This window comes from Festucalex cinctus, chromosome 1 (genome assembly GCF_051991245.1).
Source record: "Festucalex cinctus isolate MCC-2025b chromosome 1, RoL_Fcin_1.0, whole genome shotgun sequence".
In the NCBI taxonomy this organism is placed as follows: domain Eukaryota; kingdom Metazoa; phylum Chordata; class Actinopteri; order Syngnathiformes; family Syngnathidae; genus Festucalex; species Festucalex cinctus.
In genome coordinates, this window is record NC_135411.1 from 62765993 (window position 1) to 62793117 (window position 27125).

A 27125-nucleotide genomic window follows, 5' to 3' on the forward strand; every position below is an offset into this window, starting at 1 on the left:
GTAGTTTGGTTGGTTATTTAATTGCACTGCATTTAAACTTAAAACATTTGGACAAAGAAATATTATGGAAGTAAAAAAAAAAAAAAGAAACACTAAATTACGTTTCTTTTACATCCGATATCAATATTAAAATGAAAAGAAGCCTCAAACTCCTCACATGAGAAATTATCTGAACTTTTCTTACATAATAAGTTAACAGTGTTTGCTACTTTGACAGAGGCATTATCTGTAACTCATGAGATGCCACAAATAAAAGTTCATAGCAATATAGTTATCTTTGTTGCAAAAGTTGTTTTAGTAACAATATTCCACATTTTCAATAGTAGGAATGTTACCATAGAAATTGTGCAAATGTTTGCATTACCACCACCTAATTACATCAAGTAAAATCCTCTGGACTTCATTCACTTGTTACCAGTTAAAACCCCAGTAAAGCAATAGCAGGATACACAAGAAGTAAATATGGGCTGAAATCTTCCATGCCAAATGTGCCTTTGATGCATGAAACCAAAACACATCTCCATCTGTCCCTTATGGCAGAGGGACTTTATGAGAGTTACGCTTGTGGCAGGCTGAATTGCAGCTCAGGATTCGGAGTGATTGGCATCCTGGGAAGACTGTCGCACTGATGGCAACCGCTCAGCTGCCTTCGCTCTTTGTGCCAAGAACCTGTCAAATTCTTCACAAGACGACAAAACGCAGCAAATTGGTCAGTGTTAAATGTCCAGTGCTTGATCAAATATGCAGTAAGCAGTGTTATTTTAACACTATTAGGATAAAAAGTTACACTGTCAGAGTAAATTTCCTTGAGTGTTGGGGTGGATGTTGGGTGTAACCTGAGTAGCACTACCTTGAGTGTTAAATTGACCACACCCTCATTTCCGGTCAAGGAGAAACTTTCCAATTTTCCAGCATGCTGTCAAGATCTCAATAGTGATACATCCAGTTGTTATTGCTGTTGACGCGGCGTGACTCAGTGATAGAGTGCTCGCCTCCCAACCTTGAGAGTGTGGGTTTGATCCCAGACCAGTGCAACATTGTCAAAGTATCCTTGAGCCAGATACTGAACCCCCAGTTGCTCCTGATGCCGTGTCATCAGCAGTCAAAAAGTAAAGCGCTTTGAGGGCCTTGTAAGGAGGAAAACACTATATAAATGAACTACGTACTATTTCTAGGGATGTGCTAAAAAAATCGATACGGCAATATATCGTTGCGAGCCTCATTACAATACACGTATAGATACGCAGGCATAGGAATCGATATTACTCGTTAAGGCAGTTAACGTTTGCCTTTGCAGCTTACATTGTACCCAAAAAAAATAAAAACCAACAGCATCTTTGAAGTTAATTGCCTTCAATTAATGCAAAAATAGCTCGCCAGTGATTGGACACTGTGTCTTGCTAAGAAAAATGAAAGCAGAGGAAGGATATCAACATTTATTTACTTATAAACTTAACATGGTACGTGTCTTAATGTACCAATTTTCGTATATTTTGTTTAAAAACGAAATAGAATGTGTTACATTAAAAAAATGCCGTTTTTATTTCCCCAAATATTTCAAATAAGCACATTTTAGAGCTGTAATGTTAATACTTTGATATTTTTGCTCATATCGGGTCATGCATATTAATACATTTTCCCGGTGTGTGTGAAAACTGCTCCTTGCTCTGCAGTGCGTACACATTTCGACCAGGCATGCCGCTAGGTGGTGAACCAGAAGAGCTGCTAACAAAAATATTTTTGTCATCCAGCATAATAAATATATCCTTTAGGTATAGATATGACTGTTATTTTAAAATGAAAGTAAATTAATGTAATATATCGGGATACGTATCGCCTTGAAGATCAAGTATTGGGATACATATGTACCGCGATACGTATCGTATCGTGACCCCTGTATCGTGATACGTATCGTATCGTGAGGTTGGCGGAAATACCCAGCCCTAACTATTTCCCAGAGTAAAGTGTAGTTGGAGTTAATTTTTTAAATACAGACAGTAGTGCAATACACATAGGTTTTTCAACACCAGAGTTAAGTAGTTTAGCAGAATTAAATGTTTAACACTGACACAAGTGTAGAGTACTTTCAACACTACTCAGTGTTAACCGGTGCCTCAGGTCAGCAGACCAGACACAATTGGAGGTACCGAGGACAAAGTGCAGAATTAGAGGGGATCGAGCCTTTGCAGTTGCTCTCCCTTTGGATTGACCTTCCACAAAATATTAGGCAATTCCCCTCTTTATCTAATTTTAAAACCCATCTGTGTTCTTCGGCTTTTGGCGCACCATGAGACTTAACATTGTTTTTTGGTGTTTTGTGGTGTGTGCTGTACTTTGTGTTATGAATCTGATGTTTATCTTATTTATTTATCTATGTATTTATTTATTTATTCACTCTGCTACTTATTGTTTTTAATTTACAGATATAAAATGTATTTACTGTACTTGTAAAAAACAAAAAAAAAACAAAAAGAAAAACTTGTATACTCAAAATGTTTGCTTTGTGCTTGTTTTTCCTCATCTTATTCTTTACTGCACGACCAATTTCTGTTTCATGTACAGCACTTCGTATACAGCAATGCTTCTTTTAAAGTGCTATATAAATAAAGTTGAGTTAAGTTGAGCTGAGTTTAGATTTTTAACACTGTACAGTGTTGGAGTAACACTGGTAGAGTGTGGAAAAAAAAGTAACTTTTTTTTTTTTTTTAAACAAAGTTTCAGATTTACACTTATTGATGTGGACACAAACACTTTTCTAGTGTTAGATTTAACACTCTTGTTGGTAAATCTAACATTGGCCATTTGCTGTGCACCATTAGAGGAAAAACACACACACAACCTGCTACAAGAAAATAACCAAATGACAAAACGGGATGAAATGAATAGGCACAGATACATACATGTCAATCTAAAATGGGTGCATGAATCCGAATTTAAGTTACATCAGCTGCAATTAGTGGGGCCTTGATTTGAATTTGTTCTGTGACCAAACTCAAACACACCTACACACACAAATTAACCAAGTCACAGTTTATAGTGCGATTGACTGGCAACCAGTCCAGGGTGTACCCCGCCTCCTGCCCAAAGCCAGCTGAGATAGGCTCCAGCACCCTCCACAACCCTTGTGAGGAATAAGCGGTCAAGAAAATGGATGGATGGATGGATGGATGGATGGATGGATGGATGGATGACAGTTTATAGTGAAAAACTCACAAGTTGTGCACTTGTAAGTCAAGTCACCTCACTGTATGAAGTGTGTCAAAAAGACTCAAACAAAAGACACACAGTGTCTGACAGAGCCAAATCCAAGTCCAAGCTTTGTTTAAAATAAATAAATAAAAATAAATAAATAAATAAATAAATAATAATTTACAAAATAATACCACAAATTGGTTTGTTATGGAAAGGGAAGGCTGTTTCAAGGTTGCTCACCTTCACTTGTGACACCATCAGAGTCCTCAAAGTCATCATACTGTGCCACAAACACAAAATAAATCATTTTATTGCATTTAAATAAAATGCTATGTTGCTATTATTCTGCTTGGGATGAGAAAAGAAAGGGAGGTTGACATCTGCTATTGACAATAGAAGGGAGTATTATCATCAAAGGTTGATTCTGTGAAATGGATTGCTGAGAAGAAATTCAGGGCTTTTGTTTAGGCTGTTGCCCCTGTGATCTGACCCCTGGATAAGCGGAAGAAATGGATTGACGGATGGAATCCCATTATTGATATATAATATTCAAGATCTAACTGCTAAAAATATTCTGTGGCAATTGGTATCAGGCTATTCACACATTCTATACAGTTTGATTTGAATGTTAAAGCACAGTTTAAAGTATGAGCGATCCTACTGCTCACCTCATCATCCAGCTCAAGCCATTTCTCAATATCCTCCATTACATTGGACTGCTTGATAGGAATCTAAGAGAGATGAAAAATATATCAAAACACAACAATAACAGTGACTCATCCCCTTAAGAATAAATAAATGCCACAAAATTACCACCCCTACATGACACAAAGGGGCATATTCACTAAGAATGTGCTGCGTCCGGTAATAGCGCGAAATATTGCACCACAACTGCACCCGGAGTCTGCGCCCAGTTATCCACCTATTCACTAAGGATATTGCTCTAATCATATACCGGCGCAAACACGCCCACAAAACTGACAGCTTGGAGCAAATTTGCACCTGATTTACCCCACATGGCAATGGATTTGTGCCAACAACATGGTTGTTATAGTAACAGTTGCGAGAAAGATGACATTATCAGAAAGCGAGGTTGGACCGAGAGTAAGCGTTTATAGTGCCATTAAGCTGTACAGAGCAGAGAGGACGACAATGACGTCATTCATTCATAAAGTACAAATTATTGGTGCAATCGTTTTTTAAAAATATATTTTCAGAGGTTGGCGTGGTCGTACAGTATGCATCTGGCACGTAAAAAATGACCGTAAAATGCCTCCTCGCCATTGCCGATCAGCCCGGGTTATGTTGTCCTAAACCAGTGCTTCTCAAATAGTGGGGCGGGGCCCCCCCAGGGGGGCGCGTTTGACCTCGGGGAACATGCTTTTTTATTTTTATTTTATTTTATTTTTTTACCGTTTTAGAATAAAGTGCAATTGCACCTCCACTACATTAGGGGGCAATGGGGCTCTTGTTGGCAGAGTGTGTGCAGGGAGCATTCGCTAGGTGGTGTAGGGGTTTTGTTTGCACTGAGCTTGCGCACTTTTCACACAGTACGAGTATGAAGTGTAGGCACGAAGTGTAGCAGACCCTCAAGTGACACCATGAAAAAATATTTAAATTTTTTAAATGAGAAGACAGGCGGAGAGAGACGGAGATAAAGAGACAAACGAAAGTTACCCGAAAGCTAAGACGAGGAAATATGACGAAGCCTATGGGCTCTTTGCACAAATCCACTACTTCCTGAATTCAACACCATTCCTTCATTTCCTGTCTTTCATGAATGGACAAGCTGATTAATCCAGGTGTGCCTGATCTCAGTAACTACAACAACATTGGCCAGACACACCTTGATTAATCAGTTTGTCCACTCATGAAAAACAGGAAACAAAAATGTGCTATTCAGTTCAGGAAGTAGTCGAGCTGTGCAAAGAGCCCATTGGTTGGGGTGCAAGATGTTGTCTTCTTCCTAGGGGGGGCATGACAGAAAATAATTGAGAAGCACTGTCCTAAACCAACACGGGAAAATCCCCTCACCCCTCCGCGTGATCTGCTGTGTATGTTGTGCTGCAAATAGCACGCACTGCTGTCACATGATCCCGCATTGCGTCAGGTTAATACATGCCTTCCAAAAACGTTATTTGCGTTACGCAAACTCGGTGTGGCTGTTTGTGCTGGCGTTAGCGAATTAGACGCTCCATATCAATGAGTCTCATTTGCATTGAGGTGGGCATATTTTGCGTCAAATGTATACAAATTACCTCATTTACATACGCGCAAAAAACACCGGCTCACCGTGACGCAATCTGTTTGGCCGCGCACTTAGTGACGGATTTCCCCATCTGTGCGTGTTTAGTGAATTAGGCGCTCCCAGATTGCTCCATTTTTCCGGTTAGCGCGGTGCAAAGGCGACGCAAACCTTTAGTGAATAGGCCCCAAAGAGAGAAAAATAATAAGAAAATGGAACATCAAGACAGAGCAAAGCAAACCTTTCCATGCTCCTTATGCAACCATGTCAATTCAAATAATCGAAGTCTGTGACACTTTGACGAGCATGCAAACCAAACATTTATAGGGCTGAAAAAGTAAACCGACCACTGGCCAAAGCAATAGTGAACTGCAACCTCATGACGACACAAAAACTACGACGACTACTACTACAAAACCCAGAATTAAAAAAACAAAAAACAAAAAAAACAAAAAACAAAAAACACAGTGGACGGGGAAATCAGGCACTCTTTAGATATGGACCCACCATTCCCCTTTTAATCATCCAGTCTAACTTTGGTGAGGAGCTGTGGGAGGAGGCTGGGCTGTAATCCTTCGTTGCACAGATAAGAGAATTATTTCAGAATAGGATCACGTGATTTTGATCCATTTCTTGACACTAATGATTACATTAATAGAGGCAAAACAACACAGCAAGACACTTTCACCCACATGGGCAACAAGGAGGCACTGGCATAGAGAGTGTTAAGACATATCCGTTTGAATATATTGTTGCGATTTTTCATTGTGAAGGCAATTTAATTTTGTGTGCCTAGAAGATGAAAAAAGAAAATAAATCAATATATCAACTGATGTCATTTTTTTTTTTGTTGGAACAACCATGTACATCTTTGAAGTCTTATTTCCTCTACCCATGAAACAGTATTACCATAACATTTAACAAAACGTAATACCAAATCCAAAATCAGTTTTTGTTTTGCAAGTTAGAAAACGAGCCACATTAGCAACTTAAGCACATAACCTTAAGTGAAAACTTTGCTTACCGCTTTAGAGTTTTGCATGGTGGTATCCTGAGCTTGTGCAAGGCCATCTAGTCCAATGTCTGTATGCTCACTGAAACCAAATTCACTTTGGTGAACTACAAGTTAGGCTAATTATATATTCAGACCCCCCCCCCACCAAAAAAGCATATTTTTGTGAGATTTTATACTGTACCTTCCTCTATGAGTTGAGTTATTTTTGTATAAAAATGCATCCACGTCATCTCCTTCCCTTGTGTCTGTCAAAAAAACAGCAAAAAAAATTTATGAGGTGAAGGAAAAGTAGACTGTAGTCTTGATCACACATTAACCACAAAGTATGCCTAAAAGAGGCTAGCCCTACCCAAAAAGTGTAACAAAAGTGTAATTGCATAAAATGCGATGAAATACAAGACAAGTCAGCTTTCCTTGATTACAGTCATTAAATAAAAAAGCAATGTTATCCACAATGAGTTTAGTCAACATCAATTATATAACAAAAAAACAAAAACAAGCCATCTTAAATAACTTACTGAGTCCTGCCATCTGGCTGGACAAACTGTCTTCTTTTGAGCATCTGAGCGAACCCCCATTGGTGACTGAGGCGGCCGCTGATTGGCTCACGTTGAGGTCTGTTAGGTTTACATATGTATGGTTCTGCAAACGCAAAAAAGGATGAGATGTGAAGTGTCAACCTAAAAAAATAACATCAATGTCTGCCGACATGGTGGTTACCTACCTGTTGCGTTGGGTTTGGACCGTTTGTTAATTGTCTTTCAAACCTAAACACATAAAAAAGGATGGTCGTAACAAAGAGCAGTAAGTAGCAACATACATGATTGCAGACAAAGTATCCCAACGGGCCTCCTCCACTTGTTTACAACAAATAGACAATTATTCATCTTTTTGACTATTGAAATAATATTTTTACAGATAATGTAAATTATTTATTATATGATTGGGGGGCGGCACAGTTGATCAGTGGTTAGCCGCCTCCCAGTCCTGAGGACACGGGTTCAAGTCCAGGCTCCGGCCTTCCTGGGTGGAGTTTGCATGTTCTCCCTGTGCCCGCGTGGGTCTTCTCCGGGTACTCCGGTCTCCTCCCACATTCCAAAGACATGCATGGCAGGTTAATTGGGCGCTCCAAATTGTCCCTAGGTGTGCTTGTGAGTGTGGACGGTTGTTCATCTCTGTGTGCACTGCGATTGGCTGGCAACCAGTCCAGGGTGTCCCCCGCCTACTGCCCAGAGCCAGCTGAGATAGGCTCCAGCAACCCCCTGCAACCCATGTGAGGAATGTGGTCAAGAAAATGGATGGATATATTATTGGGGATTACATTTTCAGGTGGATCTATTATTCTGAAAACTGATCATGTAAAACGTGTCAGATATGTTCATTTTCAGTCCAAATTTTTATATTTTGTGTTTAAAGAATCTTAGACAGTCATATTCACAGCAAAGATTGTGTAAAAAGTTTCACGGAAAGTGTTTAAGAGTTGATTTCAACCCCCAAACTGTATATTATCACCCTCTTAAAGTAATTGCTTTTTTTTTTTTTTTTTTTTGCAAAAATTATTATTATTATTTTGCCTAAATCATCTCCTTATTATGCAAATGGTTCATTTTCTGATGTTTCCTGAAAAATCTGAAAAAATGACCAGGCGAAGGCGTCGATATGCAAATTTCACTATGCAAATCCCCGTTCTGGATTGATGGAATGATTCTCCTGACGTTTTAGGAGTTTGATCCTTGGGTCTTGTCTGCATATGCAAATTCAGGGGGGCATCAGAAGTGTACAATATAATAAATAAAAATAAATAAAATGTTTTGTTTGGCAATATGTTTACCGCTGGATGATTTTGTTGCTTTGTAGCCCCTAAAATAATTATAATAAAAACAAAATTGCCAAAAATCCAAACCCAGATCATTTTCTCCCGATACCAATCAGCTGAAAATGACGTGATCGGGATCGGGACATCCCTACATATGATGTAGAAAAGTATTAAACTATAGGTAAAAATGTGATTACAATAGTCTAGATTGTTTTAATTATATTATTGATTAAATGATTACAGTATTGGATTTTTATTACATTTTTTTAAACAAATTAAATGCAAGTTTTATTACGTTTTCAAATTTATTACATTTTGAGGAAATTATTATATTATAGGGTGTTTAAAGGTTCACTTGTAGATTATCCATGGGTCCACTTTGAGATCACAAGTACTGTTACAGTATAAATGCACATTTAACATTTTTCTGATACAATTTCCTGATCCAAAAGATTGTGACACTGTCAATTCAGTCAAAAAGTAGTTTCATTGCCTTACTTTTGTATAGTGATTAAAAAAAAAAAAAAGTGGTTCACCTCTGATAGCGGGAGAAGGCTGTGTTCATCTCGTCATTGGTTGCTAGTAACTCTTCAATCAGCTTCTCCTCACTAAGCCTGGGGACAATCTTCACTATCCTGTCCTGCATTTCCTTACATACTGTGTATAACTGCTAATGACACAATCAAAAAGAGAATGTGTGGGTGGGGGGGTTGTGGTGGCGCAGATGTAGCACATACATAACGTGCGAGATCAGTTAAGGGCAACGTGAAAGGGCGGGAAACATTTTCTTGCACAATAAAGCAATATTATCTTTAGGTTGATAATAAAAAGCACAGCGGAATATGTGCAATTGTGGTACCTCCAGCAACTCCATGTCAGCTTGTTTTACTGTCACAGGGTCCAGCTGACTCATCAAGTCAGACATCATTGTGAGGTTACTCCGCACCACGCCCAGCTCTGCCTTTAGTGCTCCCACCTGGAGTATTAATAGTTCATAGTTTACTTCACAACAATAACAAATAATGACACATTGCGACAATCAACCCCTTTTTAGTAATGTATTGAGATCCAATACTAAAACTATGTTTTAAATCAGCCTTCATATGAAATAAATAACAGTGTTCTGTTTACAATGGATTGATTTAGCATTATGTTTTGATTAAGAGTAAAATATAGAAAATAGGTTTATGCAACAACTACAGCAAGTCATGATTCGTAACACCTTATTCTCCACTGAGTGCTATTCTATGTAGTCAGAAGTGAAGAGGTATAATATTTATGGGTTAGTGAGTTAGCAGGATTACACAACAATTACACAACTGTGGCTTCAAGTCGGTATTATCTTCTCCCGGAAAAAAGCAGAGTGCCTTTCTAGTTACTATTACTTTGTAGGTAGAATTTTATATCCAAACTAAATTAATTACTGGCTCTTTATTTATCTACTGTTGTGGTCAGATAGCCTCTATTTGTAAACTGTTGCTAAATAGTAGATGGGTATGGAGGGCTGTGAGAAAATGTGTCCGCATGTAATGTGATGAATGGAAATATGCGGAATGATACCTTAGCTTGTAACTCAATTGGGGATGTAACATTAAGGACAATATCGTGATATTGTGATATTAAAACTGCCACAATATCGTCGTCGTCATGTTCATGATATTTAAAAGCAACACATCTGTTAAAAAAAGTCAAGTTGATTTCCGTTTGTGCAAGTATAGCACCCTCTGGTGGCTAGTTTTTTTTAGTGTAGCTTAATTTTCATTAGGGATGTTTTGTCCTTTCTATGTTTAAAATCTATGCTAATTGTCAGATGAAGGGGAACGTAATATGACTGTGAAGCGGGTCAATTTGTTGAGAAACTCAATGTGTGTGTGCTTTAGCAAGTAAGAGCCTCAATATTAAGTGTTATTAGAGATTTATATGCATTGCTGTTATGTACAAAAGCACAATATTGTGCGTTTTTTAGTACGAATTCTTTTTTTTTTTTTTACTATAATGTGACCTTTTTTAAGTATCGCCAACCTCCCCACAATATTGTGCTAATTGTCGTATCGAGAGCTTCATATCATGATAATACCGTATTGTGATGTTAGGATATCGTTACATCTCTAAACTCAATGAACTTGTCCGTCAAATCAATTTTTTTACCCTGCTTTTTATATAGCGCTTCATCCACACCTCGATGTGGGGAGGATGGATATGAATTGAAATGCCTTGAATCTGTTTGAGCGCCCCCCAAAACACTAGTTTTATTATGCGATAATACACTAATGCATACACAGTTGTGCTTGAAAGTTTACATAACCTAGGGGTGTGTAAACTTTTAATCGCATTGTATGGTGAGAAAACGATTTAATGCCCATTTTCAGAGGTTTAAGTTGATATGAGTAGAGATGCGCATTTGAATTTTGGTGACGATTCATAACATTTTTGTGTTATCAAGTGGCGTTTAGCTTTTGTACATTTACAGTTGTGCTCATAAGTACATATTTTCAAGCACAACTATACATAATAAATAAGAATGTAAAGAAATAAGAATTTCTCTCTTTTTTTTTTTTTTTTTTTTTTAAGTGCAATTACTGAATGCTGGGACAAGCCGTAAGTCACAACTGCATTGTTGTATATGTGCCTACGGTGCGTGGGCTAGTGAGTGACATCAGAAAACGGCCTGTTACAATGCTTGTGAGCATCGGGAAGTTAAGTCTGAAGCCAAACAAAGCAAGGAAAAAATAAGAAATTACAAATAACAATAAGAACTCATAAATTAGGGCACTTGTGAGTCAAGGTAGCATGTACAGAAAATAAAGTGCAGTAAAAGATCCCCCAAAGTGAAGCAAAGTCCATCACCTGATTGGGAGTGAAGGCATCACTTCCATCTAGCGTCTGTTTTAGCTCAAGGGTCTGGGGAGGGATTAGGGGAGGTTTGGAGGAGAGCAGTGCAGCGGGGACAGTAACAACCGCAGGCCCGTTCCGAGACGAGGCCTGGTAAGCAAGGCACAGAAAGAACCCCAGAAGAAAGGTTGACTAAAGATGAAAGGTAGCATTAAGCGTTCAAGAGTCAGTAGTGAAAAGTCGTTTGTACCATTTTGGGGGCTTGGACTGACGGATAGCCATCCAATTCCGTCATCGGGAACTCAAGCCCTTTCCTGCGCAGGTCTTCATACACCGACACCACACCCGTCAGGTCGGGCGAGCTACGGAATGCGTCTGCCCACGCCTTGGAAAGATGACAACCACAAATTTAACACAAGATTTCACGGAATGTGACCACAGAAATGTCAATACAGATTAAAAATAGCTTTTTTTTTTCTCCCCGTGTAGCCCCGGCCGACCTGTATGATGCCGAGTACTCTGTCGTGCACGATCAGAGGTGGGTTGTTCCTCGGGATGATAGAACGGACTAGAACCCCCTCGATAAAATCCCTTGTGGTCACTAGGATGTGAAACCTGAAGCCGCAGTTCTTTACACATGTTTCAAGCACCTGGAACCAGAAAAATGTGTATCGTGTCTGATTACACATGACAAGGACAATAACAGGGCGGAGATGTGTGGATACACTCACTGTGAGTGCCAGCATGACCTCCTTAAAGTTCTTGTTCCCCACAATCCTTTTTCTTATGGCTCGGACTGCATCTTTGGGTCTGGATTTAGAGAATATGGACCTTTCAGATACATGCAGCCCTAAACTTGTTGCTTACGCTCACTCGCACACAAACACACCCTTCCTCGGCGCTGTTCACCATGTCGCAGATCTCCATGTTGAGAGACCAGTCTTCTGATGGAAGGCTAGAGCTGGTTGCAATCTCTGTGACAGACAAACCCAACAGTCAGACAAATATGCGTTGTAAATGTGTTTATGTTCTATATTAAATGAAATCTTATTTGCGAGAGATATTGAAAAAAATACTAATACAATTTTAAAGGAATAAAAATCTTAATTATATTAGCAGTCACATAAATAGTTAACAGATGTGCTTATGTTTGTTCATTTGATACCAGAAGATTATAATTCATAGTCATTTAATTTCATTCAAATAATTTGTAAAATACAGTACTGGAAACGGCTACCTCCATAGGTCTTAGAACATTTGTTTGGAAATACCATCTATAAGACTCACGAAGGAGCTGAAACATGCCAGAGACCAGTGTGGTAATGCAGTATAAACAAAATAGGTAATGGGCAGTAGAACTTTAATTTAAAAAGAAAGAAAGAAAGAAAGAAAGAAAGAAAGAAAGAAAGAAAGAAAGAAAGAACAATTATTTATTACATTTGTGACTTTTCAACGCTAGAAAAAGTGGAATAATATTACTTTCTAATTTAGCAACAATAATATTAGTTTCTAATTTCGTGAGTGATAATACTGTATATCATGTGTAGCATGATAACAATAAATACAAAGTCTACAATTCCGCTCGTCTTCATGTTACTGAAAGAAATAAGCTTCCAGAACAATAATATTTCCCACCACATTATTGATGCAACATGTAAATATACATGCAGTTCGTAATAAGACTTTAAGTTAATTCTTTGCATGAGTCAATGCAAAAACATGACAACTTGTATCTGATTTAGGTCAGCAGGAAGTCGACCACGCTTCAACCAATCAATTGGCAACTCGGCGACTGCTTTAACCCCGCCTCTTCTTAACCATTGGCTAGCAGGCACGTCAATTAAGCATTACCTATTACTCCTCTGTCAGTCTCAATAAAGGCTTAACTATTATTGAAATAATTATATGTTATACACCACAGGTGTGCGTTATGTAATGTTTGCATTTGAAACTAAATTTTATACAAAATGCTTGTGAATGCGCGCAAAGAATGACTAACGAGGACGCCGGGCTTGCAAGGCATTTGGTCGGTACATTGAAAACATGCACGAGTGACTGGAAAACAAGCTCACCGATCCGCTGGCCGACAACCGTGCTGAACGGGTTCCCTAGAAAAAACTCCATTGTGGAATCAGTGAAGGCCCAGCAGAGCACCAACGAATTAGGCCGAGGCGCACGCACCAGGCGGCCGAGCTCGCTGCTGCTGCTGCTGCTGCTGCTGCTGCACCGCACCCCGCCTGCTAGCTGCACAAAGTGGGCCACTAGTTGAGCTGCGTCACGAATTAAAGGGATAGCGTCATCCGAGCATCACACTACCGTCTTGATGAAATTGCGCCACACTTGGGCAGTTTTTAGTGCTACAACTTCAAGCATATGCCTGTCTCATCTGTCGAGCGCTACCATGGAGACAGAAGACATAGCCTATAGTCGGACCCGTCGCCATGGGCGGGCCTTGGGGGTCCGTGCCCGCCCTGTCAGTCAGCCGTGCCCGCCCAAGCAAGATGACTCACCAACTATTCGTCCTATCAGTCACGTAAACTTGCGCCTTGTGTTTTAAGTAAAGCATGGCGTGCCAGCCAACCACATACCTCCTTTCAAGTTTGGCTGTGATTGACAACTAAGCGAGCCAATGACAATCAGGATAAGGAGGGATGGGGTGGGGTGGGGGGAGACGCGCGCTCTGCAGACGTGCCTTAGCCAAATCTACTTCCGGGTAGATAGTGCGCATTTGCCGGCTGGCGCTGGGACAAAGACTGAGCAGTGAGCACGTCGTGCCGCTTTAATGGGAGCCACCAAACGCCAAACCTCGATCCAGGATGACACAGTTGACATCATTGGGAATCCTGAGTCCACTGGTTACGTTTACAAGTGAGTGGCAAACTTTTATTTTAATTAGTCAAGCCACACAGCACGGATGAATTGTAGCAATACACAGTATGCTGTTAACAGACCCAAGCAGTCACACATACACAACAACAACTAAGGAGCATAAAATTATTTATCACTAAAGCAGTTGCAGTACAATGTGAGTTGAATTCTCTTTTTTATTGCCAAGTTTGTTCATGTTGATGACTGTCACTAAGTTCTAATTTTAAAAAAAAAACAGCACTTTACACATCCTTTTTGGATTGATATTCTGCTTAGTTTTTCACTGAACCCATATGTTGTTTCTGTATATCATCGACATAACTCAACCTTATTTCTAAATCACTTTAAAACAGCCATTGCTGCATACAAAGTGCTGTGCATGGAATAGAAATTAGTCTTTTAGTAGACACAAGTGAAATAAAATAACACAAAATAAAATTAATTAGAGTAAATATAAGTAGATAAGTATACACGCAAATAAAATACTAAAAATCTGTACAAGTATAGAAATAAAATAACACAAAATACAGAAGGCACCATAAAAAAAGTAAAATGATGTGAAGTCTCATGCTGAGTCAAAGATCAAAGAATAGAGATGTCTGGCAAAAATGATATCCATATCGTACAGCCCTAATCCAACATGCAAATGAAGGCAACTGCTAGCCAATTCCAGATAGAAGGGGCTGGGTCACAGAGTCATTCATTCGGACATAATTGTTTACAGAAGTGAAGAGTGGATTTGTTTCAAATGAACTTTTGAGTTGAATAAATGCAAAATGAACTACACATTTTTTTTTTCAGTTTGTCTTTTAGATTTCAGAACGAACTGCCGCTTTTAAGTGACAGAAAATATTTCTGAACACTTTTGCAGTTGTCACAATGCCGCTGTTCAACCTGATGAACATTAGATTTAGGTTGATAAAGTGTGCCCCCCCAAAAAAAGGTAATGCCCCCCCTACAATTTCTTTCTGGTGACGGGTCTGCCTATAGTATACAGTATATAACCTCCCGTCAACAGTCCATTCTCTTGTACACCTTCCAAATCATTCATTCATTCATTCATTCATTCATTCATTCATTCATTCATTCATTCATCAATCAGATTTATGTGCTGCCATAATGTCACTCTAATCTTCGAATGGCTATCGGAATCAGTCGTGCTTCCTGATGCAATTTTAAAATGTATTATCAATCGAAGTTATTGAACTGTTTCAATTAGGTTTAGGTCTGTTGAAAAAAAAACAATACAAACCATTGTATATAAATAAATTAGAGCTGTCAAACGATTAATTTTTTTAATCAGATTAATCACATCTTAAAATGTTGATTAATCACGATGAATCGCTTAATTTAAAAGGCTTTTTATCAACATTTTTTGCCCGCCAAATTTTAAAATGCACCTCTTATGTGTTAATTTTTTCGGCTTTTAAGGTTAAGAGAACATCTCATCCTCCTCTTTTTCTAATCAGGTAATTACTTGCATAATTTAAAGTGGAAAAAAATGACCCTAATAGTTTGACATGAACAAATATTCTGAATGTCACACGCAAACATTTATGAAATGCTTCACTTTAATGCATGTTACGTTTATTGTTCAAACACAACCTGTGCTACCTTTAACGTAGCCATCTTGTGTCAAGCTAAAGGATCATCTGCGGTCAAATTTAATTCTGTGATTAATCTGCGTTAATACATGATTAATGCGATAATTTTTTGTGATTAATTAATTAGTTAACACTTTAACTTTGACAGCACTAAAATAAATACAACAAATTATGAGCATTTCTGATAAATGTTCATGTTTTTTTTTTTAAATCATGTTAGATTCTGACCTGCTCCAGAGGATGTATATGCCACAGTTGGGTGCTGTTTTTTTGTTTTTTTGTATTGATTGTTTCTAATTGTGATGACAAAATATGCCCATGAGTTTTGTTTGATCTGTTTGTGTATGTGTTATTGTGCCGTGTTTGAGTATTGTTTATGTGCGTAAACGAGACTGGAAGTATGATTTTGTAAAATCGTGTCTGTTAATCTGTCACTGTCATGTGACACACAGCGACACACCCCCTTTCAAATCTGCAGCTAACGAGTGCAACATGCGCAAACACATGGGACAGACAGAAAGGTGGATTCACGGTGAAAGTTTTTTTTTTTTTTTTTTAAAAAAAAAAAAAGAAGCAAATTCTTGTTATAATGTAATGCAACGTTAATCTAACAGCTATAATGTTCCAACAATAATGTTAATCCGACTACTAGCTAATGCTAGCTAATTTACTCATAGCAGGGTGCTATAGTAGCCACTTGTTAATATACTGTACTGTAATTGTGTCAAGTTGTTTTTCATCAAAAAGATGAGAGAAAATTGTATGTGAAATAGTTTTAGATCCGAAATGTTCAACATAATCTGATGACAAAATAAATAAATAAAGTACAGGGGTTAAATGATTGTCCTGACTAAAATAAAGACTAAAATGCTAGATTTATAGTTGACTAAAAATGGACTAAATAAAAACGGGATGAGGTTGAATAACTATGATAAAAGCTAACAAGTGTGACTGAAATTGGACTAAAACTGAGACTAAATTTTAAAATGGCGGATAAAATTAACACTACTTGGTAGCACACTTGATTTAATTCATCCCCTTCAAGACTAAACTATAGATTTAAAGTCACACTATTCTGGTACCGTCAAAACTGTTTAGGAGAAAATATTTAATTGGCGATGCCTGATGTCACATTTCCAGGGACCCTTTTATGTCTCAGCCAAGTCAGAAAGACAAGCCGCTTTTCCCACTAACACCCAATTAGTGTGGGTTGGCATGTCTATAGATTCACACTATGTAGCCCACTAATTAGTCTTCAGATGAAATACATTGGGGACTGTTGCCTGTCCACGGGTCTGTTGATCCGCAACCAAGCGTGACGGCCTTCCTCTGCCTGCCAAGGAGAGATGTCAAATAACTAGAAGAAAAGGGCTAAAATAACACATTAATGCACTGTACAGTTCATGTTATAGATGTTTGTTGCCATGTCAACAATGATGAAATCTTTTATTTCAGTCACGTGGCTAAAAGGAAAGGACTGCTTGCCAAATGATTTCACATTCAGCTCTCTTTATTATCCACTGATGTAAGTATTTTGTTGAAACAATGATGGTGCTATGTTGACTTCATTTGAACCAGGAGGTGATGCTTTTTAAGACCATGCACTGTATGACTCATCTATGACTGCAGAGTGTATCTGGATCGAGTTGTGGGGGCAAACGAATGCAGCAAGTGTGAGGAGACTGAGGACATCTCACCACAGTGAACGCTAATAACCCCCAACTACAGTGTTACAGTAGCATCCTTGTGATTTAAGATGCTAAAACATTCATACAGTATACCTGACAAATGAGTCATTATTAGCCAAATTCAATGAAATACACTGCAAACATTGTTTAACTTAATGAACGTCTTTATTTTGGCATTACATGAACTCTGATATGTATAACTGCAGTACCGACAGGGGGGTGTCATAGCCTTAAGCTTGGTCAAATCAGTGGTGATTATTGCACTACCAATTAGCATGCTAGTAATATACTATACAGGGAGTCCTTGCGTTACATTGGAGTTCCATTCCTAGAGATGTAACCCAAATTTCGACTTACGTCGAATTTCCCCATTAAAGTCAATATTTACATCAAAATAATTTGCATAAAAAAATCTAAAATACATTAAAATAACAAATAAAAAAGATGCTGTCTGACTGTCCGACTTTCGCCAATGTTCGTCTGTGTCTCTCCTTTCTGCAATCTTTTTATGATGTTTACCTTTGTTTCCATGGTAATACCTTTTCTTTTGGCTGGACCAACATTGATAGAAGACAGAGCTTTCTTCTTCTGTGGGGCCATGATGTAGAAAAAAAAAGAGGGCGAAAAAGCCAAACATACTCCCATAAGTGCACAAGCGCTAGCGCTAGCTAAGGGCTAAATAGCGGACGAGGGGAAAACTGGCGGACAAGCAGCCAAAAGTCTAAACTCCTTAGGTCGAGTGTGCCTTAACATGAGGACTCCCGATACTTTATTCAGCTTCCCTCCTGCGGTTCATTTAACAAGATCACATTCAAAATATGACAATTTGGATAGTATGTATACAAACACTTGACAACATTATGTTAATACATGCACCTTGTATTTTGAGGACATGCGTTCCCTTATTGTAAGATCCCAAGAATTTACATCTTAAAACTTGCATTTTAAGGAGTCAAAGATTTTCTCCTCCAAATGCACACAATGTACACCAAAGTATATGTGTAAGCATGCACACAGACGTGTTACATGATGGAGCACGTGACGCCGCAGCAGTCTTTTAGTAGTGTTAGTCCGGTTTTGGTGATAAATGGTGCTGGTCTGTGGGTAGATTTGGACACCACCTTTTGGTCTTGCAGAGCACCTGATTGAAAAATGTGCATTTTCATCGACTTTGCCAAAACTGAAGACTTTTAAAAGCGAAGACATTGAGATGTTTGTGAAGCTTACCTTTAGTCACCAAAATATTTTGGAAGTTGGGCTGCAAGAATGTTGCCATTTCTCTGTCTTCTTCTCTTTCTCTGTGAAGAACAATTGTTTTCAAACATTCCTGTTAAACCTTCAAAGGAGAAATACCAAGATTTGGAAGTGTTTCAAAACAGAGCTGCTGATCTAATCAATCAGTAACCACAATGCGATATTCAGAAAAGGCAAATATCTTGGGTAAAGTGAAAAGCAAATTTCAAAGAATTTATTTGTTCGTTTCTGGTTGTAAATAATACTTGTTTAATAATTAAACATACAGCAGGTCAACTTGAAAAATGTTGATGTAACAGGAGTTTTAACTATGATTACAGAAGTGCAGGATAAGGTGATTAAATAGAAAAACAGTACATAGACTAAGAATATAATGTAAATAAGAAGTTAAATCCCAGGTGTGCATTGCAAAGATCCCAAGAATGTGAAACTCACTGCATTCCCGAGTCATCCATATAGAATCGATAACTATCCAACTGCAATGCGCAGTTCTTACATAGCAATTATAGAAGTAATCAAGTGAATAGCAGGGGACTACATGTGTTAAAACTATTACAGTGTAATGGAAAATTTGTTGTGTAAACACACCCGCTACTTGAGTCAGTTATAATAACCTCAAATGGTTTCAAGACATGGTGAACTTTTTTTCCACCAACAAGGGAGGGGCTGAAGATTTAGAGGCTTAACCTGTACACTGTAACAAATTGCTGTAAAAATACGGGGACTTTTCAACAGTAGTGCACCGTTTTGCATTAATACAGTTGCATACTCCAAATTCTGACGTCATGGAGGAACAAATACAGCAAGCATCTGTAAAATAATATGGTACAAAGTTCCCTTTCTTTTCTTTCTTTTTCTTTTTTTTTTTTACAGTAAGGCACTGCAATTGTACGGTATAGTAAGTATTTTCTTTTTCATTCAACTAGGACCCTTGTCATTTTCTACTCGTCAGGGCAAAATTCACAGACACACATTCATATCAGTATTTCATTTAAGATTGGGGACATCCTAAGAAGAAAAGGAAGCATTAACTTTCATCCGGCGTCTTAAAGGGATTCAATCGCGGTATTTTAAGAACTTCACAGTTAACTATAGGCATATAATGATTACATCTTCCCTTTGACACCATGGCGATATAATTTTTTATGAAATATTGGGTGTTTTGCTGGTTATTTTAATGCAAAAGTAAAACGCCCCACACGTGTGTGGTTGTCACGTCCCCTCTCGTCTGGGCTGGTTGCTGTTGGAGCGCTGCATTCAGGCGCTCCTCTGAATGGGCCACACAAGCTATCAATTCTTCAATAAACATTTGAAACGAAATAGCTTCTTGCTGCAAGAAATCGTGGAGGAGGAGGGGAGGAGAGTGACGAAGAGAGAGGAAAGAAAAAGGGAAAAAAAATACTTGGGTGGGACATGAATCCTTGACCTTTTGCTTACATAGCAAGCACACTAACCTCTACCCTATTTGAGCAGTTGGGGTGTATTGTGCAAAGTTTTACTTGAAGTTTACACAAGTGTTAGCCAAAACCTGGGATTTTAAGACAGCCTTTGGCATTGCAAATGTGAAGGATAGATAATTGATTGCTTTGAATTCATTTGGACAAAATGTTTACTGATAAAGGCTACTTTTGTCAATGTCCCATGGAGGTCTCAGAGAAAGTGGGCGTGCGTTTAGTACACAGAGGTGGTGCGGGGGTGGCTCCACACCTTATGACGTCACAAAGTGCCAACAGCTAGTTATCTCGGGTTGGGAGGTGCTGGTGCTTGGAGAGCAGAATGACCTAGAATTTCTCATAGAGAAGCGAATGGAGGAAACAGCACTTCCATCATGCCCTCATGGCTCATTAAGAAGGTAAATATCACACCTTCTGTGTGTGTGTTTGTTAGTTCTGCTGTCATTCCGTTATGTGCCTCGTACCTTCATCATGGATTTGACCGGTCATTTTAGCTCACTACTCATTCAACGTTGCACTTTGACAGTTGGGAAGTCAGGAAAGTAGGCCGACATTCTTGAGTTTGTTGAGGTATCGCGTCGTCTGTGTGTATGTGATTCGTCGTGTCGTGCCCTGCCTATCTTATGTCCACCCTTTTGCTCTAGTGAACCATTTTCTCCGCCTCCCCAGCGACCACTCCATGTGCAATAGCCGCTCAACCATCAACAATTACGTGCCCTAATACTTTTATTTTATTTTCTTAACAGCACAGTACTGTATTTTTTTTTTACGGCAATCAACAGTTTTAGATCACAGCAGTACACTTTTTTTCTGCCAATAGTTTACTGTAAATTGGTGCAATGTTTTTTTACTCTGTACGGAACGGAGGCGACAAGCAAATAACCTCACCTGAGCCGCTCAAATTCCACATCATCAACAAGGAAGTCTCTGGTCTCCACCAGCTTTCTGATCTGCTGCAGCAGCTCCTCCTCCCTCGTCCGATCCTCCTTGGACTTGTCTTGGTCTGTTTAAGTCAAACGTGACAGAATCATTTTTTTTTTACACTGACATTGAGTCTTTGTTTTTCTTTTTTGAAGACAAAAGGCTTTAAATACTGTATAAATTTAGAAGACAAGATGATTTTTTAAAAACCATTTCAGAATATTACACATAACCCCCCGAAACAATGACAACATCCTACTTTCCATTAAGGTTTGTTCTATAAAGAGCTATTCATCACAGACAAGGTTAGTGGTCTCGCAATTTTGTGGATTTTGGTCCAGTAAATACCGTATTTTCCACATTATAAGGTGCACCTAACCTTGCTCTCGCAAGATGAATTATCGCGGTATTTGTGAGTTCACAAACCCCTGAGAATACATCTTGTACCGCTCCCGCAGATAACTGCCGTTCCCGAACCGCTGGTGGTTCAGACCAATCACAGAGCGACATTGTGTTTGGGGGCGGGACATGCAACTGTGCCGAAAACAGGAAGCCAGCGCTGACGCCGGGGCTAACAAACAAACATGGACAATTACAATTAATTCTGTTTTCGCAGAATTACTCACTGTTTCCTTGTTGAGTGTTGAACAGCAAAGGGCGATTTGTGCGTTTCTAGCTGGTAAGATGTTTGTGCTTTTCCCCACTTCGACATGAACGGAGACGACATTTCGAAATTTTCACCCATGGCCGTGATTGGTTAGAACAAACGTGTAGAATGACGCATCGTCCAATCAGCTCAAATTATTGTACGGAATGTCCCACCTTTTCCCGACCAAATTACTGTGGAGAGGTACCAGATGGATATTGCAAAGCATATCCATCTGGCTATTGCCAGGTTAAGGCGCATCTAAAAGCCTTTAATGTTCTCAAAAATCGACAGTGCGCCTTATAATCAGGTATGCCTTTTATTTGGATCAATATTGGTTAAGTACGGCTACCGTAGTCAGGGGGCGTCCCTGAAGTAACAGCAGTTAGAATGTTAGTGCCACACCTGAACAAGGCTGGGAAATATCGTAAATATGGATATTAACGTTTGAACAATGTTGAGTTATTGAGTTGTATTGTTAATACGGAACCATATTGATTGTGACTGCAAAGACAGATTTGTTGGCATTTCTATATCACTGATTTCACTTATATTCGGGGTGGTCTGGAACGTAACGCCTGTGATGGAAGTGTTAGAAATAGCACAATAATAAAACAAATGCCATGTAAATTACACAAAGTATTATGTACACTATAGAAGTATGCCAAATTCACTGGCATTGTGCCAGTGGTATTCGGGATAATTATGAATACATTCAAGCCATTGAGTTATTTATTTTTTCATACACTCACTTTCAACACCCTCTGGTGTGGTCTGTGCTTATCTTTTTAGTTGCCACAGCAACCTTTCTCATGGCTCTAGAATGTCATACAAACTTAATGGTAGTGGTGGTGTGGGAGGAAAGAATCATTATTTGTCAGTGCATTTAAAAAATCAAGGGGAATTAGCCTTGAAAATTGGGTGATCACTTTTTTTTGTAGTTGCAGTCCACACAGTCCTTGTAGCGGTCTTCAGTGATGAGTAAGAGACGAGTCTTCTTAATAGTGTTTCACAACAGCTGCATTCAAAGGAAGCGGCTGCGGTTTGAATGTACCTGGAATTGAGACCAGTTTTTGCAGCTCTCTCTTCAGCCTTGTGATTTCATGACACAACTGAATGTCATCCATCCTGTACGGGGGGGAACACATTCAATTACAAAAGGTGACCTTCGAAACAGTGTATAATATACGTAAATAGACAATTAAAACACGACCATGATGATTTGGTTTTGATGGTTTCTGAATGATGAGCAAGAGTAAGTAGCATTCAACATCCTGAAGCTCAGAGCCTCTTTCTTTCACTATTCCAAATTTCTTTGGCTACTCGCGTGATGTGCGTAATGTGATTGAAATCACTTGATGATGTTTAATTAAGAGCTTGGAAGGAGCTATTGGTGCAAATCATTTAAAAGGCACAACTGACAGTTGCATTGTAGTGATACAGCAATTTCACGTGTCCCCTCACATGAAATGAATCCAAACATGTTATCAGATCTCATTTCATTTCTGTTTATCTGTGGTCATCTGCTTATGTAGCCTACATGCACACACAATGCTGGTAAGGAGACAAAAGGGACAGGACGGACAAAAATAGAAACTCTGGACACATTGTACTGTATTTTAGTGTATGTTTCCCTCTCTCCCATTCATTTGGTATGACATTACTGTAGTGTTCATTTAGTAGTTGCTTGTTACTGTAATACTGTAGTGTGGCTCAAACAACCGGAGACAAATCCCTTGTGTGTATTTACATACTTGACCAATAAGATGATTGAGATTCTTATGAACTTCAGTTGTTTATAAATGTCAATATGGCTCACTGAGTTGATGCTAACTTGCACAAGAATGCCAAAACTACTGTGCGGAGATCATAAAATGTGTTTCTCAAGTGGATTATTATAATGTACTCTGGCCTTGTTTAGTAAATCTCATGCAGTGTTGCAAGGCTGTAAAAATAACGAAACAGGGTCTGTCTTGACAGAAAGTTGGTGAAGTCATTAAAAGTAAATCTGAGTGGAGGAACAAATCTGAAAGTTGGTGCTCTGGGTTCGATAGTGTGCTCTCACACTTTTCACATCATGACACACATGAATGCTCCTTCTGTCATGGTGGAGGATTGTCTGATTCTCCTGAGGGACTAATGTATACTATATACCCTACTGAAATTTTAGTGCTATAGTACTGTGAGTCACAATCTCGCACTGGAATGTGACAGGGTGAGTTTATGAGTCCCTTATGCTACTTGATCACTGCTGCTGGTTTTTGTAAATATTTGACACTGTATACAGTATTTGTATTTTAGAGCTCAAACTTGCCTTTTACTGTATGTTGTATTTTAACAGTCAAGATAAACAGCACTAGTGTACAATTGTTGTTTTTTTTCTATTGAAAATGGATGACTGGCCCAACAAAAAGAGAATTGGCTTGTGTATGCCAAGGTGGTGTGCTGGATGTGCACACTGAGATGTAGTAATTGATAATAATAATATAAAATAATACGTCTTACATGTATCTCAGCTCCGATTCTCTCCGCACGAGGACGTTTCGGAGTCGCTCAATTTTGAACAGCTCGCCTTCAATGTCCTCGATTGTGACTGAAGAATCAGCCATGGAGATGACGTCTCCTGATAAAAGATAAACAATCACATATATTTCATACATTCATTCTGAAATAGTTAGAACAGCTCTTCTTAACTTTTTGGCTTTGACAACTGACAAGTTAGTATTTTAGACAATATAGCCCAGGAAACTCAAACTCAATTTACAAACCCTAGCATAAAAACAAACAAAACCTGGAAAACATGGAACAAAAACATGACACCTGATACTAAAGATCAAGATCATTATCAGGCATGCTGATGAGCTGATTATATGACTCAGGACTCTGGACCTCGAGTACTGGAATTGGTGAACCCTGCTGCTATATAATAGTATATGGGGGTCACTGCAGATAGAGTCCGAGTGTGTCTGGGTTCAGGTATTAAAAAAATAATAATAATAAATTTAAGCCAATCTTCTCAATCTTTATTAACAGTTCAGAACATTAATGGTTCTTCAGAACATGAACAAAATTGGTAAGATTGGAAAGTTAAGAATGGCTTCCTCTCAGAGACATGTTAAGAACTGGTCAAACGAGAATTACTTGGGTGTTTATTTTTTTTTACATTTAAAGAGTGAGAAATGCACTCCAGAGATCCAACTATGTCGACATCACCCTTTAAAAAGTCAGTTTTCCGTATGTGCCATTTGAAGAAAGAAATCCATCCATCCATTTATTCATTCATTTTATGAAGCGCTTGCTCCTCACGAGGGTTGCGGAGGGTGCTGGATCCCAGCTGGCTTCGGACAGTAGTCGGGGGACACCCTGAACTGGTTGCCAGCCAATCGCAGGGCACACAGAGACAGACAACCATCCACACTAACAAGCACACCTAGGGACAATTCAGAGCGCCCAATTAACCTGCCATGCATGTCTTTGGAATGTGGGAGGAGACCGGAGTACCAGGAGAAGACCCACGCAGGCAAAGCGAGAAAACATGCAAACTCCACCCAGGAAGGCCGGAGCCTGGACTCGAACCCGAGTCCTCAGTACTGGGAGGCAGACGTGCTAACCAGTCATCACCGTGCTGCCCTAAGAATGAAATCAACTGTAAGAATGTTTGTAATTAAACACCCGCTTCTATGCTGCAGTGTCCACTAATTACAATCCTGCTGCAAGCTGTTCAGTCAATTAGTTTATTGTAGCATGAAAATTGCTAGCCTACCGAAACAACAACAACAACCATAAGAGCAGCCTACGGGCGTTCTCATTAAGGTATCACAGCTACCTTTGGGGAAGAGTGGGTAGGCTCAGACTGGACTGGTTACCATGTTTTGGAATGTGAGAGAATGCCAGAGTAGCCAGAGATAACATGAGCAAGCGTGGGGAGAACATAACATCTACACAGCAGAGCCAACTTGACTGTAAGACAGATGTGCTTACAGCTAGTCACCATGATGCCATATACTGTAGCTAAATTCCATCCCTAGGCTGTTGCATTTAACGGGCATAGTAGAAAACTAGAGTTCAATAGAAGACTTCAAGTGAGAATTGTTGGATTTATCCCCACGTTTAGTATATGTACATCTAATATTGTGACAGAGTGAGTATGGCTAATTTAATTATAACAAGTGAAAAAATATGATTGGAGAATTTTAAACATTTGAGAGTTCACATGTTAATTGAAGCCATAATTTCAGTGTCACTGAATAATTGCGCCAGTCCCCATGCACCCCCTCCCCACAACATCCTCCTACTCCTTTACTGCTCACCAGTAGCGATGAGTCACCCAGTAGAGCGGAGATTTACTTTTAATTACCTGTGCTTGGCTGAAAGGACATTTACACTCTCCCACTGTGAGTCACTACTGATGCCACAGCAGCGAACGCACAACCCACCGGAACATTCATGTGGTGCTTCCGCAACTTCATTCAGTTAAATGACCGGGGGGTGCAATGAGCCAATTGGCCGAGTAAAAAAAAAAGTAGAATGGTTCGTTTGATTCTATCATTTCTCCAATGACTCACCAGTCTCCAACTTTGCCTTGGTGTAATTTTCACAGCCTGTCATTTTTAATTATTTTAATACAGTGGATATTTCCCTCACCTTTCAAATGCCTGCATGTGGTTTATCTAGATCCAAAAATATGTCAGCTTTTGCATGCACGTGTTATTTTTTATTCATTTTTTTTAGTAGGCTAATAAATACACAATTGTAATTGGCTACTATTATGCAAAAATATCTGATGCTGGATAAATGATGCCATTTAGTGCATTTTGTTGCTATTTTTAAACATAACACCATGCTATAACATGCAGAAAGTGTCAGCATTTTCCAGGAAAACATCAAATCAATGTAGAGCGTTCAGACAAAACGTGTAGCATAATGCCCAGGTCTTGTGGTCGCAAAAATAAACTAATCATAATTATACGCCTTTTACATGGTCTACAAAACAAAAATATGTTGACACATGGTGACTTTTGAAGGCAATGTTTGAATTTAAAGTCATGCGGTTTTCTGAATATCTACAAGATCTGTAAGAACCTGCAAGAGTTGTGATGTGCCCTCCAAATTAAGTGTAAAAAATAATTTTAACCGCAAAAGATGCATTCACGAAGCATTTAAAAATAAATACATTAAAAAGTCACCTGATTTCTCATTTGCTTCATCCATTTGTGCTTGATCCACGGTCGTCTCGTTCATGTCTGTTATTCCATGTTCATCACCATTTGTCCTCCTTCAGCAGCGCAAACTAGTACAAGATCCACTGAGGCACTGCTGTTTAACGAGAGGGAATGTTGCGAGAGCTGCGCGTGGATGCTGAACCCACCACTTCAACACGGTAGGGATCTGAGAGGACCACCGGCTGCTGAGCAAACGCTCGGAGACGCCGCCTAGTGACACGTGCATGCAACGACATGCCACGAGCAACTATCAGTGGACTAAAAAAAAAAATATACTATTCAAGTGATTAAATAATCAGCATGACTTGATCTACCTCTTAATAGCACTACTTTAATGCTGCTATTATAGAAACCATCAATATTATACA

General features: G+C 39.0%; 2 protein-coding genes and 1 long non-coding RNA gene across 10 annotated transcripts; 1 reads left to right on the top strand and 2 right to left on the bottom strand.

The window, feature by feature from the left end:
* On the bottom strand, nucleotides 1-13541 carry tom1 (target of myb1 membrane trafficking protein). Of its 7 annotated transcripts, none has more exons than XM_077500792.1 (16): nucleotides 13173-13540; nucleotides 11990-12074; nucleotides 11832-11910; nucleotides 11601-11750; nucleotides 11351-11485; nucleotides 11116-11250; nucleotides 9128-9244; nucleotides 8805-8935; nucleotides 7177-7219; nucleotides 6971-7094; nucleotides 6634-6697; nucleotides 6462-6531; nucleotides 5945-6010; nucleotides 3861-3923; nucleotides 3433-3472; nucleotides 1-679 (listed from the first exon to the last, which is right to left on the bottom strand). In XM_077500792.1, the coding sequence occupies exons 1-16, from the start codon at nucleotides 13222-13224 to the stop codon at nucleotides 585-587; spliced, it is 1449 nt and encodes a 482-aa protein (XP_077356918.1). In that variant the 5' UTR covers nucleotides 13225-13540; the 3' UTR covers nucleotides 1-584. The 7 variants fall into 7 exon arrangements, with proteins under 7 accessions (XP_077356918.1, XP_077356908.1, XP_077356963.1 ...); XM_077500782.1 differs by having other exon boundaries at nucleotides 8805-8938; nucleotides 13173-13538; XM_077500837.1 differs by lacking the exon at nucleotides 11116-11250 and having other exon boundaries at nucleotides 13173-13541.
* On the top strand, nucleotides 13472-17416 carry LOC144004014 (uncharacterized). The gene is made up of 3 exons (XR_013279161.1): nucleotides 13472-13968; nucleotides 17028-17097; nucleotides 17202-17416. It is a non-coding gene; the product is annotated as an uncharacterized LOC144004014 (long non-coding RNA).
* LOC144004002 (bMERB domain-containing protein 1) lies at nucleotides 17402-26967 on the bottom strand. 2 transcript variants are annotated; one of them, XM_077500848.1, is made up of 6 exons: nucleotides 26722-26967; nucleotides 24041-24158; nucleotides 22590-22663; nucleotides 20857-20971; nucleotides 18488-18558; nucleotides 17402-18401 (listed from the first exon to the last, which is right to left on the bottom strand). In XM_077500848.1, the coding sequence occupies exons 1-6, from the start codon at nucleotides 26774-26776 to the stop codon at nucleotides 18283-18285; spliced, it is 552 nt and encodes a 183-aa protein (XP_077356974.1). In that variant the 5' UTR covers nucleotides 26777-26967; the 3' UTR covers nucleotides 17402-18282. The 2 variants fall into 2 exon arrangements, with proteins under 2 accessions (XP_077356974.1, XP_077356981.1); XM_077500855.1 differs by lacking the exon at nucleotides 26722-26967 and adding an exon at nucleotides 25893-25956.
* Between the last annotated feature and the right edge of the window lie 158 nt (nucleotides 26968-27125).